This window comes from Hirsutella rhossiliensis (genome assembly GCF_020360975.1).
Source record: "Hirsutella rhossiliensis strain HR02 chromosome Unknown scaffold00006, whole genome shotgun sequence".
Classification (NCBI taxonomy): domain Eukaryota; kingdom Fungi; phylum Ascomycota; class Sordariomycetes; order Hypocreales; family Ophiocordycipitaceae; genus Hirsutella; species Hirsutella rhossiliensis.
Genome location: NW_025408672.1, coordinates 1,265,988 through 1,281,393, shown reverse-complemented (window position 1 = coordinate 1,281,393; position 15,406 = coordinate 1,265,988). Strand labels below are relative to the sequence as shown.

Here is a 15,406-nt window from a genome sequence, read left to right as displayed (position 1 = left end):
GAAAAGACTGGTGCTGAGCAAAGTCTCGGCCAACGTGGCCAGACCGCGTTGGAGTTGAGCTGCAGCCCGACAAGATATTGGCTCTGTGAAGACAGCAAGAAGAGCTTAGCGATGCAGTCACCCAGAGGCACATCAAGCTCCGACTGATATTGCCATTTACTTCTTCTCAGCTTAGCAAGGGTGGCCGCGGACAATGGTGTTCCAGCGGACCGACTCACAGCTGCGACCGGAGACCAAGCCATCTTCAGCGCCGCAGACGGAAACAATTTCCTTGGCGCCATCGGCAATACGATACCAGCTGTCGAGGGTTACCGAGGTTGTGTTCTGCGCCATCGGAGCGGTTGGTCAGCCTGGATCTTGGAGCAGAGCGTACAAGTTGCTGGTTGCGCATCGCCGTCAACAGGGAGAGACAACATTAGACTCACATATGGAAGCATCAGGTTTGCAGCTGACGCGGCCACATCTTCCGGGGCTGGTGGGGCGTGTAGGTCAAGCCACGGAGGTAGCCGATGCCCTCCTGAACGCTGTCTTCGGCCAACAGCCAGCCACCGCAGTCGATCGCGGAGCGCTTTTGCTGCGACTTTCTCGGCTCGAGGGCTGTGGCAGTGTGCACAGGCTTGAAGTCGAATTGATCGCTATGGCTTGGGCATGGACTTCCTGCATCGTGCCACTCAGTACCTCAATTTGCCGAGGCGCGGCTAGGACAGTCTTGCAGAGTGACAGGCTGGACTCTCGCTATATCAGGATTGTGATGGTGCTAGTGCCGCTGAGGATGAGAGCGGCGAAACCCAAGACATCTCTCGCCAGGGACGCGTGGAATCCCGTCGAGTGAAGGCATTGTCAGATGCTCTTTGTCGAATACAAGGAGACCTCGTGAGTGCGGACATGCCTTCAGCTACGGAGGTCCTCAAAATCGTGTGGTCTTTTACAGAGTGTCTCCCTGAAGTATCCGACCAAGGGAGGGTTGTACTGCCCATACATGACGTGGAAACTCCATTCCACCCAATGTATGATTCAACTGTATGTCAAGAGAGTAACACCGTGTGAACTATGCAAGATTCAAGCATGCTAGGGCATGTCAAACAAAAGCGAGAATCTCACTCGGCCGGTTCCATCGCTCTGCCTTTCCGTCCTACCTACTTTCCCTTTGATAGGCACTCTCAGCTGTTCAAATGGACTCTCGTCAAGCACCATGTTCGTGCTTAGCTTCTGGCTGCATGTGAACCCTCCAAGCTACCCAGAACTACGACGGTCGAGTTGAGTGAGCTTCTGGTTTCTCGGCCACGCTGAGCGTCTTGTCGACCATATTGATCAACGGGGAATCAGCATCCTCAATGCAACCCCAGGCCCTCTGCGGGACACAGGTTTCGTGTCCTCCACCGCGATTCTGCGTTCGCATCGGCGGGATGTCACGACAATCGCTTAGACAAGCTCTGGTGGAACGAGCTGTGGATGGGCTACTCGGCTGATGTCAGCTACGAGGATTCCTCAGATGTATCTCATGCGCACAATTTGGGGGGGGCTTTGATGCTGGCGATGGGTGAGCTGGATACCAATGTTGATCCGTCATCGACGCTGCGCCTGGCCCATGCCGTCATCGAGGCGGACAAGGACTTCGATTTGGTCTTTGTGCCGGGCGGCACGCATCATGTCATTGACATGCCTTTTATGGTGCAAAAGAAACACGCCTTCTTCAGGAAACACTTACAGAGCTACTGACCGCTGCATCTGCATTTGCCAATGGCTACAAATCAGTTGTCAATGAATTGGAGCGAATCAAACTCTCTATAAGTAGTATGTGTTCGGGAAGTCTTACCAGCGCTGCTTATATATAAGCAGTTTAATATGATGTCACGTATGTCAAGAAGAGATGGAAAATGCTATACATTTATTCTGCAAATTGTCGTTCAGTTAAATATATATCAAGTTTAAACTTCGTTTAGTCCTTTCCTTGAGCTCGTTATTACGAGAAATCTAATCCGGACACAGGTTTGTCTTGTCAAGCATCATAACAAAGAAAGCTAGATGATTCGAGATATAGATACTTGGCAAGTACTGTCTCCATCCGATGTGCGAAGACGTGATATGCCTACTTCTTGACGATACTTGGTCTCGTGATATCCACCGGGCTAATAGGCTCGAGAACAGGACAGCCGTCGAAGGTCCGCACGCTTACCACCCATAACCGCGGCATTATCGCCATCGTGTAACGCATTCCGCAGCCTTGTAGAAGCTGCCATGGTGTATCACGGCCGCCGCTGCATTCTGGCCCCGGCCGAGCTTCCGTAGCAGCCGACGCGGGACAGATCAATCCAAGGCCGCGATTCGGCAGCGGTGCGCATCCATGCAATGCGATATGCGAAGCCGGCGTCCTTTAAGTTCTTATAGCAAGCGTCGTGGAAGGCTTTTGAGCGCCAGTTGGTACCTATGCCGTCGACGCACACCACAACGTGGCCTTGGTTAGCAACACTGTGAAGCTTAGTTAGGTCCTGGAATGCCTTGGGGGTGTAGAAATTCTGGGGGCCTGCGTAGATGCGTTCAAGCATAGGATACTTTTTTGAGCTGTCAAAGTCGACTGGACAGACAATGTTGCCATAGATGCTCGTCGTTCCGTCTCGTCCGGACACGACGAATCTCTCTAGTGGTACTCATGTCTCCTCTAAACACGGATCGAGCGGTTTCTGTAAGAAGACTTTCTTCTTCGTCTTCGCTGATCGAACAATAGCTCGGGGCAGGAAATCGACACTCGACCAGCTGTCAATTAGAAAAAGTTTCTCCAGCACCCATTGCCAGTTGTGTGTGTCGTCCCCTGCGTTATCACACGAAGGCCAGATCCGTTAAAAGCGAAGCAGGCTAAGTGATATAGTAAGGGTCTTATACTAGTATTATGCTAAACCCCTAAAACTAGACGTAACGTTTATCCTCGTTAATATACTTAATAGAGTAAATCGCCTAAGTTCCTTTAGTAACCTAGTTCCTTAGAGTACCGTCCTAGATATTAAAAAGGTAAGGATAATTCTAGCTATCTTACTTACTTACTTACTTATAAAGAGCTTATTACTTTTCCTTAAAAAAACCTTCTCGCGAAACTAATATACGCTTATAATAAGTATATATTATAACTAAAATACTAACTAATACTAGGAATTAATTTAGTAGTATTAATTACCCTTAGTAATAATACTACGCTAAGGCTAAGGGGTATATAGATATAGTAGCGGCCCTTAATATACTAAGCTTAACTATAGCGTAAAGCGCGAAGAGATACCGCTTAAATTTATATACCTTAATAGAGCGAGTTAATAAACCTAAAGTAGTAATACGATACCTACCTAAGCGCCGAGCGACCTTATAGAAAAAGCAATATATAATAAACTTATAGGCTTTATCCTAAGTATATAGTTTAGTAGGGTATAGGTAGTAGTCGAACGGCTCTCTAAGGTAAAGAGTCGCGCTAGTAGCGCGTTATCGGCGGTACTCTACGTAGATAAGAGCTTTAAGATAATAATCTAAAAAGTAATTAAGGAGGTAATTAAGGAAGAACTCTACCTAGGTATTACTTTAGGCCTAGGGGGCCTAAAGTAAACCTAGGCCGCGATCGTAGCTAAGACTAAGGGACTAACCTAATATAAAGCTATAGTAAAGTAAGTCCTACCGCGCTATAAACGCGAGATTATTATGGTCCCTATTAAGGTACCGCTTAAAATCCTAAGCCGCGAACTAAAGGATATAGTAAAGGCGGTAAATATAGCCCTAAAAGCTATATATACTATAGTAGCGAGGCGCCTTTAAAGTAAAGATATCGCGGTTATATTTAATACTATAGTAAAAGCCTATTAAAAGGACTAAGGCTAGGTTACGGCTATATTTAGGCTAGAAGCTATAATTACCTACTATATATATATAGTAGTTACTAAGAACGTCCCCTTAAGGGTAGCGATAGTAAATAGGGGGCGATTATTTTATAAGATTATAAAGGTAAATAAAGTTAAGGTCTTTTAAGCTTAAGCGCTATACCCTTAATCTAAGATATCGATAGTAATAACTATACTTATTAAGGTTAGTAGCTTAAAGGTTACTAATAAGCTCTATAACCTAAGCTTAGTCCTTAAAGTATAAATCTTTTAATATAAACCTTATAATAAGTTAGTTTAATTATAAAGGTACTATAATTACTATAGGTATAGCTATATCGCTAAGCGGTATATATTAATATAACTTTATAGCCGATATAAAAGTATAGTATATAATAAAGGGGAGGGTAAATATAAGGCTAAGAAGGGTAAAATCCCTTATAACTATATCTTATATTAAGGGGACTACTTATTATAGACCTAAACTTACTTTATAGGGAATAAAGCCTAAGAAAAGGTAAGGGAAAACTACCTATAAAGACCTTAATAGCTTATAAATACCTAGGTATACGCTAAGTAATAGGTACTACTTACTATTAAAACCTAAGGCGTTTCTAATCTAACTATAGTTTAAAAGTAAGGACTAAGTAAACTATACTAAGATAAGAGGTCGAGCTAAAGATAATTACTAGCTAGTAAGGCTAGGAAGGCTAAACTAAGTATAAATAATATTTATAGGTATAGTAAATAAAGAAGCGCTAAGAGATAAGGCGCTTCTCTCTTTATATAAATAACCCTTTTTACCTTAACCCTACCTATATATAACTAAAAGTATTATTTTAAAATATATAAAAGAAATATAAGCTAGTATAGCTAGCGCTTTACTACTAAGCTAGCTTTAACTTAATAGTACTATAAGAAGTAAAAGCTATACTAAGAGGTAGGACCCCGCCCCTTAAAGCGGCGCCCTATAGCTTAGTTTATAAAGAGGGGAGGTACGCGCTATATATATATAAGAGGCTTAGGCTAAAGATATAGTTACCTTAGTTTAAACTAAACTAAAGTAAGGTAGTTTTTAAGGACGGTATTAAACTATAAGCGATTTACTTACTACTAAGGGCTATAAGGACTAAAGTATTATAGGACCTAAGTATAATTAAACTAAAGTACCTTATAGTAATAGTAAGGGACTTTAATATCTATTACTTACTTTAAGATAAATATAATAGAACCTTAGATAGTATAATATAACTTATATAAAAGATAATAAGACTATAACTTAAACTTATTACTTTAAGAAGGGAGTATATAAGATTTTTCTATAGCTAAAAGGATAGTACTATTAACTTAGTATAAGTAATACTAGAAACTAAGATATAGTATATTAGACCTAACCTAGACCTAACTAGGTGAGACTATATCTCTTAAACTATTATAATATAGATTAATACTTAAGTATAAGCGCTTAAACCGGCCTTAAGGTAAAAAGAAGTAAAAGCTAAGCTAGTTAAAGCTATATAAGGAACGGTGTTCCTACTATAAATAAAGCAGCTATAATATACTCTCCCGATTATATAAGCTAATAAGTAGTATATTAATTATAGACAAAATCTCATCCTATAGAGCAAGAATCGCTCGTCATTTTGCATGTTATTATGCATTAAACGGGTTGCCGGTTATCGTATAATCGGGAATCGAAGGAACAGAGCTAGCTTAGAATGCTAGCTAAGACCTCTTAAGAACACCGGCACGACCAACCTCCTTTAAACACAAATATCAGTGGAACCAAGACACTTCCAGATTCACTCGAGGTATCACGGAATTCCCTAGTCTTAGGGCTATACGGCAGCCTAAATCTAGTCCCGAAAGGTTCTTCCGTTTAGCTACAATTGTCTATATAAGACAGCATGTCCGCTAGTAGATAGATAGAGCATTATTAACTTTAATACCTCTTCTATATACTAATATACTACCAATAAATTCCGTTGAAAATCCTACCTTATACTCCTTCTTCCCCTCTATCACGTAGTCTTACGTGATTCCTTGATTTCCTAAAATTCCGCTTTTACTTATATACCTTAAGATTACTAAAGTAAAAGCTAGCTATCTTTTTATAGTAAATTAAGCTAGAAGACGTTTAAAAGAAGCTATCCTTAGAAGCCCGCCTTAAGAGTCTACGGGAGGAGCTAATAGTATATAAGAGGAAGGAGACGTCTATAGCTAAAGAGAGGAACTAGGACTTATCCTAAAAGAGGGCCCCTAGCTTAATTAAGACTTATTCTTTTTAAAGGCCCCCTTTTAAGGACTTATCCTTAGAAAAGCCCCCTTTTCTTATAGGACTTAATTTCCTCCTTAGGCCCCTTTTCCTAAAGTAGGTTTAAAAGAGCCTAGGGCTAAAACCCGGATTTCTTAAGTAACGGATAAGTATAAGCTAAGACCTCCTCTATACGCTTACCGGCCTAATTATTTAGCTTTACCCTTTTTATAAGGGCAGGCTATAGCTAAGGGGGTATATCGTAAAGCGTAGCTTAATTTCGTAGTTCTTAGAGATATCCCTTATTATAAGGGACTAAGGAAGCTAAAAAACCGGTTTTAAAGAAGGAGCTAAAAGGAGGTATAGAGAGGAGGGTAGGGGTAAGAGGGGAAGTAAAAGTAGCGATAGCTTCTTATAGAGGTAGCGAGAGATAAGACGGATATACCGGTAACGGCTAGAATAAAGGGGGAAAAACCGGTAAAAAGCTTAGTAGTTAAGAGGATATTAGTAGCTTCTTTAAGTAGGATCTTCTTTATTTATTAAGATACTATATAGGTATAAAAAGGGGCGTTAGATAGAGGAAAGAAGGAGAATTAAGGCAATATAATAATTACTCCCCTACCGTAATTACTGCCCCTATAAAATTTAAATATCTCTGCCTTACCTATCCGACCCCTTACTTTTACTTTTACCTTTATATATTTTATATATACTTCTTATATCTCTCTTCGCGAGAGTAGTATTAACTATTATTACTAAGTTTATACCTTAGATTAAGTTATATACTAATGATAGATTATAAAGAAAAAACACTAAATCTTAGATTTTAATATATCCTTAACTTATACTAGTAAGCCTTTTATTTTATATATAGGGATATTAATATCGGCTTAGTATATAACCTAATAGTAGATCGCGTAGCCTTATTAAGTTAAGCGGGCTATAACTATTAAGTCGCTATAGAAGCCAATAAATATTATTCCCTTAGTATTACGAGCCAGCTAACAGTGAGGGGGAAGCGGCCAAGAAGTAGGTCGCAGCGCCTCGACGGTTAAGATCTCACGGAGGACAAAGTGACCTGGGGACGATAGGTCACGTGACTGATCAGTTGGATCAGCACTGAGCAGACTGATCACACTGAGCGCGCTGAGCAGCATCATTCTCATGAAAGGACCACGGGTATATAAGGACACCCAATTTCACTCCTTTAGCCTAGATAGCTAGGCAGCTTTCAACACGATCTTTATCACGATCCCATCTCTGATTCTGATCACCTGGTTACAGTCTACGGTCAGACCACTGTTGTATCTGCCAACATAAACCCTCGAAAGGTTTATCCCTTGAGAATCACATAAGTCGTCACAAGGTAGCCTATAAGTAAATACCTAGAGGTATTTTAAAATCTAGTTTAGAGCTATCCTAACGATAATAATACGAACGATGATAATGCTAGTAGCAAAGACAACGGGGAGATGGCCGGGCCAAGTGCTATACTAAGCCCAGACTTTGTTATAGACACTGCCGCCCCCTTTAGGGCCCCTAAATAGGATGAACGAGACGAGACCTCGTCAGAACCCGCGTTAAAAGAGCTTCCGCACCTCCTAGGCGATGTAGTTCAGCTGAAGCAGCTGAACTGTCACATTCCAGGCTAGAGCTACAGCTAAATCTGCACTCACATGCCGTCTCCTGCACAGACAATGTCTTGTCGCGTAGCTAGTGGTCACCGCCATTTCGTAGGGTTATCCTGTCACGCCTACCTAATATTGAAGTAACGATTGCCAAGTGAAATAGGCACGGCGTGCAGAGACCAAGCCAAGTGATTACTTCGTACCCCGCACCTAATTACTATGCTCCCCCTACGTCTCAAAAAGCAAGTTGCATTTTTAAGAGGGTCATAAAAAGAACGCGCGCAAATCAGTGCAATATATAATACTTCGTCCCTGGCCGGACCCCGGCACTTTCCCAGTACTTCGTACTGTACATCTTTGCAATCTAGCATCTTCCTACCAAGAAAACATTCCACCTTTTTTCCTTGGATAATAAAATGAAGGCCGCACTTCCATTGACGACTCTCTTTGGACTTGGACTGGCGAGTCTAGTGGTTGGCGTCGACCAGGCTATGTTGTGGAAACCAGTAAGTGTTAAAAGCAGGAGGCTTTTTCTGGCTGGGCTTTTATTAACTCAAATCTCTGCAGAATACGGTACGATACACGCATCGGACGAGTTTTTCGAATCCCATGGTCGCTGACATGACTGGAAACGATAGGGCGGTGAATGCAAGCTGACATGCGTAAGTGGCTAGCCGTAACTTCATGATCAATCTCAGCAGCAAGCTAACGAGGAGTCAGAAAAATCTTGTTCCCATTGTAAGTACCACTCATTGAATGCTCGCCAAGGACTATGCTGATTTGCGGCAAACCGATAGAACAAATGCGTATGACGACCCTGACGTACCAAATCAGCTCTGAGCCATGCTGACAGGATTCTCAACTATAGGACAGTTCTCGCGGATGCCACATGAGCCAATATGGCTGCCTTGATCGCAATGGCGTACGTATCTGTACATTGCCGGAAATATGCTCAACTGACAATGAAACCCTAGAACTCTTGTGGAGGGTCTAGCGGTAGTCGAGGTACCCTTTGTGTCGTCGATGGCCCATGCGGTGCTGGTCCCGGTGGCTGTCTAGACGATAAGACTGGCAAGGACGACCAGCTGCCTGAAGGAACTCACAAAGGCCATTGTCCTGCTTCCGGGGACCATTGCTCACGTTGTCGTGATAAAGCCGGCGATCATTGCAAAGACGAGGGTAGCATAAATTGTTTTATTGCTTGTGTAAGTCCCCACCCGCCGGTGGTCAGAGACGATTTGAATTAATAGCTAACAAGCTGGTGATGAAATAGATGGTGGTGTGCGAAACTTGCGAATCCTGTCAACTGAAATTTGATGGGAAGCTTGCTGCGCTTTGCCCAATAAGAATGGTAAGTTCCCGCTGCTTACTGACGACGGACCAGAGCGATTTCAGGCAATATGCTAATGTAGCTGGAAAATTTCTCGCAGCACCAATGCCGGAAATTGGAGCCTCCTAGCTCGGTATTTACATCTGAACTATAGAGGTAAATATTATTTGCGGCCATTGCCGTCACGGACTGTTCCGATGCGTTTGAATGTGCTCTAGGCCTTAGCTGTAACAATTCGCAATTTGCTACCCGAATGCAATAAGTATGGAAACGTAATTCTAGCACTCTCCGGAAGAGAATCAAACCCTACAATTTATACAGCAAAGATGGCAGCTCGACGTACTTCGTAACCGTTTCGAACAAAGAACATGGGAGCGGAGGACATGGGTCCACTCAGGCAATGATAACGTCGGCAAGCTGTTTGCTCCCGGTTCCTTGCAACAAAGTGTGACGAGGACTTTTCTAAGGGCCGGGTTCAGCACTGCTAAAAACCGACCAAGGCTAGCGTCTAGAGAAATAATAGGGAAGTTCTAATAAATAATAGACATCTACGAAAAAGTAATATACTGAAAACCTATAATAGACCTTTTTTTTATTACTCGCATGCAGCCTCTAAGGCTATAGCGAGGCTAATAGGGGCCTATGCTCTTATTAGTAGTCCTAGCTAGCTATAGAGCCCGGGGGCTTATAACTAACTAGGGAAAGGGTAGCTATAAAGGTAAAGATAAAGGAAAGGTTAGTCTAGTTCCTCCCGCGCGGTGTTTTTCCCCCCTAAGGGCCCTACGGCCCCTAGGTTACTCCTTTTTAAGCTGCTTAGCCGTTCCTATCTCTATTTTAGCTAGGAAGGTTAAAAGGGCTTCCCTTGCTTCCTTAAAGCTATAGAGAAAAGGTAGGCTAAGGGCCTCCTTCTATCTTATAGAGGTCCGATAAAGGACCTCTCTTTCCCTTTTATTATTTAGGCACCTTAGGATAAGGTGCCTAGCTATATACCTTCCTTAGCCGTAGCGGTAGTCGTCTTAGTCTACCTTATTAGTCCTTTTTAGGAAGGAAAATAAGAAGCCGGACTTAAAGAGGAGCTAGTAAAAGGCTAAAAGGGACGGCCTAGGCCTCCTTATAAGGTCCTTATCTAGTTTAAGGCTAGGTAAGGGGTCTTTTAAATAAATATATAGTACTTACTTAGGCCCTTAGCCTTAGGGCCTTTAGCTACCTTAGTAGCCTAAAGGCCCTTCTAGTAGTCCTTAGTAGCTTACTTATTATAAAGTAGGTAGAGGTATAGGCTTAAGTACGGTCTATTAAAAGAAGGTTAATAATCTATAAAAGGGAAAAAGAAAAGAAGTATAAGCTTAGCCTATATAAGTATAGAGGCCGCTTATATATATACTTAGCTTAGACCCTAGTCTAGGCCTATATAAGGTAAAAGCCCTTATATTATACCCTTACCTAGCTTTTAAAGAAGCGCGACTTTAAATAATACTTAATACCGCGCTTAAAAGGATAGAACCCTCGCGCGGACTATATACGCTTAGTTATAGAAATCTTTTTAGTAAATAATATATAATACCCTTTTAAGTAAGCTTCTTAGATAAACTATATTATTAGTAAAGGCCGCGCTTAAAAGGTTAGACTTTAGTACTTATAATTAAAGAGTAAAGGTATATAAAATAGCGTATAGCTAGCTTTAGTAAGTTTATAGTATCCTACCCCTTTTATATCGGCGTATAGTAGTAGCTCTTAATACTATAATATAAGAGATAGTACTTTAATATATAAGGCTCCGCTCCCTCTTATATAGGGCTATATAAGTACTCCTTTTTACTATAGTTATATTATATTAATAGCCTTCTTATATCTTTAGCTACCTTTTTAGTCGCTATAAGTATATATCCTATTTTTATAAGAGCTACTACTATATATAAAGGAACGCTAATAAAGCTTATAAAGGCATTACTAAAATTACTTATTACTAGAGTTACTATCGTTAAACTTAACCTTTTTTTATCTTAGTATATATACCCCTTTATTACTTAAAGTATATTTACCTACGCTTCTTAGCGTAGGTACTATAAAAACTAATAAGATTTACTACTATAGCCTATATATCGACCTTTTTATCGCTACCTCTTTCTATCCTTAGTTATTAAGGTAAAGATAGAGATATCTATAGTATTACTAGTATTAACTTTTTTTTATATTATAAAAGAAGATAAAAAAAGAAACTTATTACTATTAAGCTTATAAGGAAAGTAGAAACATTTAGTATATATATTTAGTAATATAGACCTTCCTTTTAAATAAGTACGCTAATCTATATTTAAGCTTATAATTAAGTAATTATACTTTACTATATAAAGCTAGCTATATATATTTACTTAATATAATACCTTTTTAAACTATATAAAGTAAGCTATAACTACTTTACTTTACTTTTAATAAAGCGTTATAAGCTCTTAGCCTACTAACCTAGCTATATTAATTAATTAAGATTATACTAGTAACCTATTTAAAGGTATTTAAAACTTTAGTATTAAATAAGAGGGAAAACCTAGAGTATTTAAAGGAAAACGCTCCCTTCTTTTATAGCTAGTCCGCCCTTATACTAAGTCGCGGTTATAATATATAGGAATCTTATACTAGCTATTATAGGTATTATTTTAGTTAGTATTATAAAGTAAGTAGAAGTATATATATAAGTACTATCTATAAGATAATATTAATAAGCTATACTAAGCTATTCTATATATAGCTAGCCTATATATATATATATAGGATCCGGCCCTTTATATATAACTATATAGCTTAGGCTATAGCCTAAGCCTATAACTTATAATAGTTAAAGACTCTTATATAATGCCTTCCTTTTAGCGCGGTATAGCGCTACCCTATTAATAGCTTCTATATAATTAAGCCTTAGGCTCCTTATACTACTAGTTCTACCTTACCCTTTTTTATTAATTATACTAGCCTTATTAGCCCTATTATCCCTATACTTATTAACTTAGGTAGCCGGTACCTAGCTCTATACCTATTAGCTAGCTAGCTATATAAATAAGGGCGCGGCTTATTATATATACCCTTAAGCGGCCGGCGGACAGCTTAGACCTACGTAAGCCTTAGGTTACTTATTCTCCTAGCCTTAAGCAGCCTTCCTTTACTAAGGGGTATATAAAAGGGTATCCCTCCTTTTTCCTTCCCTTCCTTCTCCTCCTTCTTTAACTATAGTAATAGTAATAATAAGTAAGTTTTACTTTACTTAAGGCGTTAGTTCGTTCCTAGCTATATAAGCTACCTTATTAATAAGTACTTATAAGAATAGCTATAGTAATAATAATAGTAATAGTAATAGTAATAACTTTAACTAGTAAGTCTTTTATCTTATAAAGTAAAAGGCTATAGTTTACTATACTAACTTCTATAATAAGTATAACTACCTCTCTCTCTCTCTTTTTATCTTTCTTAGAGTATATAGAGTTGTTTATCGACGCTATACTAAGCGCGGCCGATAATAACTCTACCGCTACTACCGCTCTTACCTACGCCCCCGCGACCGCGCCTACCGCCGCCGCCTCTACCTCTACTACGCTAGCCGCCTTTATATTACCCTTTTAAGTAACGATGCTATCCCTACCGCCGCTTATAACGCCGGGCCCCTTTACTCCCGCCTCCGCCTCTACTACCCCTATAAGTCTACTACCTAGTAAGTATAGTAGCTATTTTCCACTAACTTCTTAAAGTATAAGTGCTAAGTATAGGCTAGAGCCGCCTACGCGGCCCCCTATATATAGTATATATTATAAGAGCTCCCCTACGCTAACTAAGTTAGGCGCCGCTATAATAGTAGTTATTATTAATATATATATACTAGCTATACTTATAAAGTAGCGACTCCTATCTTACTTACTATAGCGTTAGCTTAAAAGGCTAGCGTATATAGGTAGGTATAAGGGGCTACTAAAAAGCGCCTTACTACTACCGCCGCCGCTTACTATAATCTCTACGCCCTTAAGCGCTAAGGCCTTATCTTTAAGTAAGTTACTTTCCTCTAGCTTTTTTACTTTTACTACTAACTCCCTTAGTATTAAGGATACTACCTCCGTCGCCCTATTAGCGGTCCCCTTAGCTATGCCCGCCGCTGCCCTTATTACTACTACTAGCCCCCCCCCCCTGCCCTGCCCCCTCCGCCCTTAGAGCCGCCGCTACCGCTAACTAGCTTATAGGCTTAGAAGGCCGCTTAAGCGCCTTAAAGAGCGCCGCTACTACTAATATAGTAGAGGAGGATAATAAGGATAAGGATAATAATAATAATAAGAGTAAAGATAAGGTATAGGTTTAAGTAGTTTAAGGGCTCTACCTTAAAATAAACGCTATTTTTATCTCTACTTATATTATTATACTTATAATATTATAACTACTTACTTTACTTTACTTACTTTATAGTCTTAGCTAAGGCTACTATTAGTAGTTTACTAGTTTATTATTCTTATTTATTAGCTTAAATAAGGCCTTAAATTTATTAAGGGCTATAGCTCTTATAAACTTATATATAGATACTTATATAGGGTCGAGATACCTATACTACTTAATAAAGACCTCTTAGCGTTTCCCCTTATTAACCTTTTTCTAGCGCGCGGCTTATACCTCTTTAACCTTAAACTTATCTTCTCTTTTTACTTTAATTATAAGCGGTTAAGCGTCCGCTACTTCTTATTTAAGTAGTAGGTTAAAGGAGGCTCTATAAAAGAGGTCTATATTAATCTTATTATAAACCCCTATTAAAAGACTATTAAGCTCTATAACCTATAAGCTAGTAACTCTTTATATTATAAACTTTATATATAGCTAGTTAAGCTTTTTCTTTAGCTATACTAACTTATAGTTATAAAGGTTTAGCTATACCTTATCTCTTATTATAAACTTATTTACTAGAGCCTTAGTCTTATTAGCGTGCCGCTCTTAATCTTATATTATAGTAGCTATTATAAATTAGTAATAATTTATAGTCTCTTATAGCTTTTATATAAATATAAAAGTATAGCCCTTTAATAATAAATTACTATACTACTCCGCTACTATATCTATAGTAAAAGGAACTAATAAAGGTAGTTTAAAGCTATATATTATAAAGAAAGGGGCTAACTTAATAAAGGTATATAGTTTATTATTTAATATAAGTTAGGCTATAAGGAGCTACTAGTTTTAGTCTACTTAATTACGGGCTACGATAGCCTATAAGTAAGCCTACGCCTCTTAGTTAACCTTCTTAGGCCCTCTATTAATCTATAAGTAATATACTTTACTAAGTAGCTATATAAGCTAAAGTAGTTAGTATAGGTACTATTAAAAGTAGCTAGTTTAATTCGATCCCTTATTACTTATAATAAAGGCTAGCTAGCTATATAAGTAGGCCTAGTACTATAAGAATTGCTTTATATAAGACTTTATATCTATAAATAGTATTAGCTTTAATACTATAAACTTACTAAGTTAGTTCTTAACTACCTATATATAGCGGTTACTACCCTTTATAAGTAAGAGGTTTATTATAAAGTTTATATATATATATATATAAAACCGGTCGGGTACTAAAAGCTACTTAAGTAGCCCTTTAAGCTATACTCTTTAAATCTTAGTATAGCTATAGATATTATAGTTATAAAGGAAGCGGCGAATATAGTACTATAGAAAGAGCTAGTAAAAGTCCCTTATAAGGCCTACTACTATACTTTACTAGCCTAAGTAACCTATAATACTAAAGTTATATATAAGCTAAACTAGCTTTCCTTAAAGCTCGTTCTACTTATTTAGCTTTAATAGTCTATATTTCTCCTTAGCTTTTATAGTATATAGTATACCTAGTACTTATAGTCTCCCCCGTTAACGTAGGTGCCCTTATAAGTCGATATAATAGTCGGCTACCTATACCTTTAGCTTTAGCTTTAGATATAGGCATTATACGCTAAACTTAATAGCGCGGCGTACGCTCTTATAGGTATAGTCGAGAGACTATATCCTATCTTATAAGTATTAAAGGGCTTTATCTTAAAATACCCTTACTACGTACGCCCTAAGGCCGGTCTATCCCTCTTCCTTAAACTAAGGTAAGGGTATAAAGAGGCGCCCGTCCTTTATCCTTATACCTTTTTTTATTAAAGAAGCTTTTATATAGGTCTATAGCGCTTCTTATAGGATAAGCTATAGGTCTCGCGCTTTAATATCCGCTCTTATTAGCTAGTCTTAATCTCGCTAAGAAAGTATATTTAGTACTATAAAGTCTTACTTTAGCTAATACTTAATTATAAAGTTAAAGTATAAGAGGTACTCCGCTTAGCGGGCCTATTACTTT

The 15,406-nt window shown here is 39.0% G+C and overlaps 1 protein-coding gene across 1 annotated transcript; it reads left to right on the top strand.

Annotated features, from left to right (window-relative positions):
- Window positions 1–1,192: 1,192 nt before the first annotated feature.
- Window positions 1,193–1,719, top strand: HRG_06330 (prolyl oligopeptidase family domain-containing protein; the record flags this gene model as incomplete). The annotated part of the gene is made up of 2 exons (XM_044864801.1): window positions 1,193–1,251; window positions 1,347–1,719. The coding sequence occupies 2 exons, from the start codon at window positions 1,193–1,195 to the stop codon at window positions 1,717–1,719; spliced, it is 432 nt and encodes a 143-aa protein (XP_044719741.1).
- Between the last annotated feature and the right edge of the window lie 13,687 nt (window positions 1,720–15,406).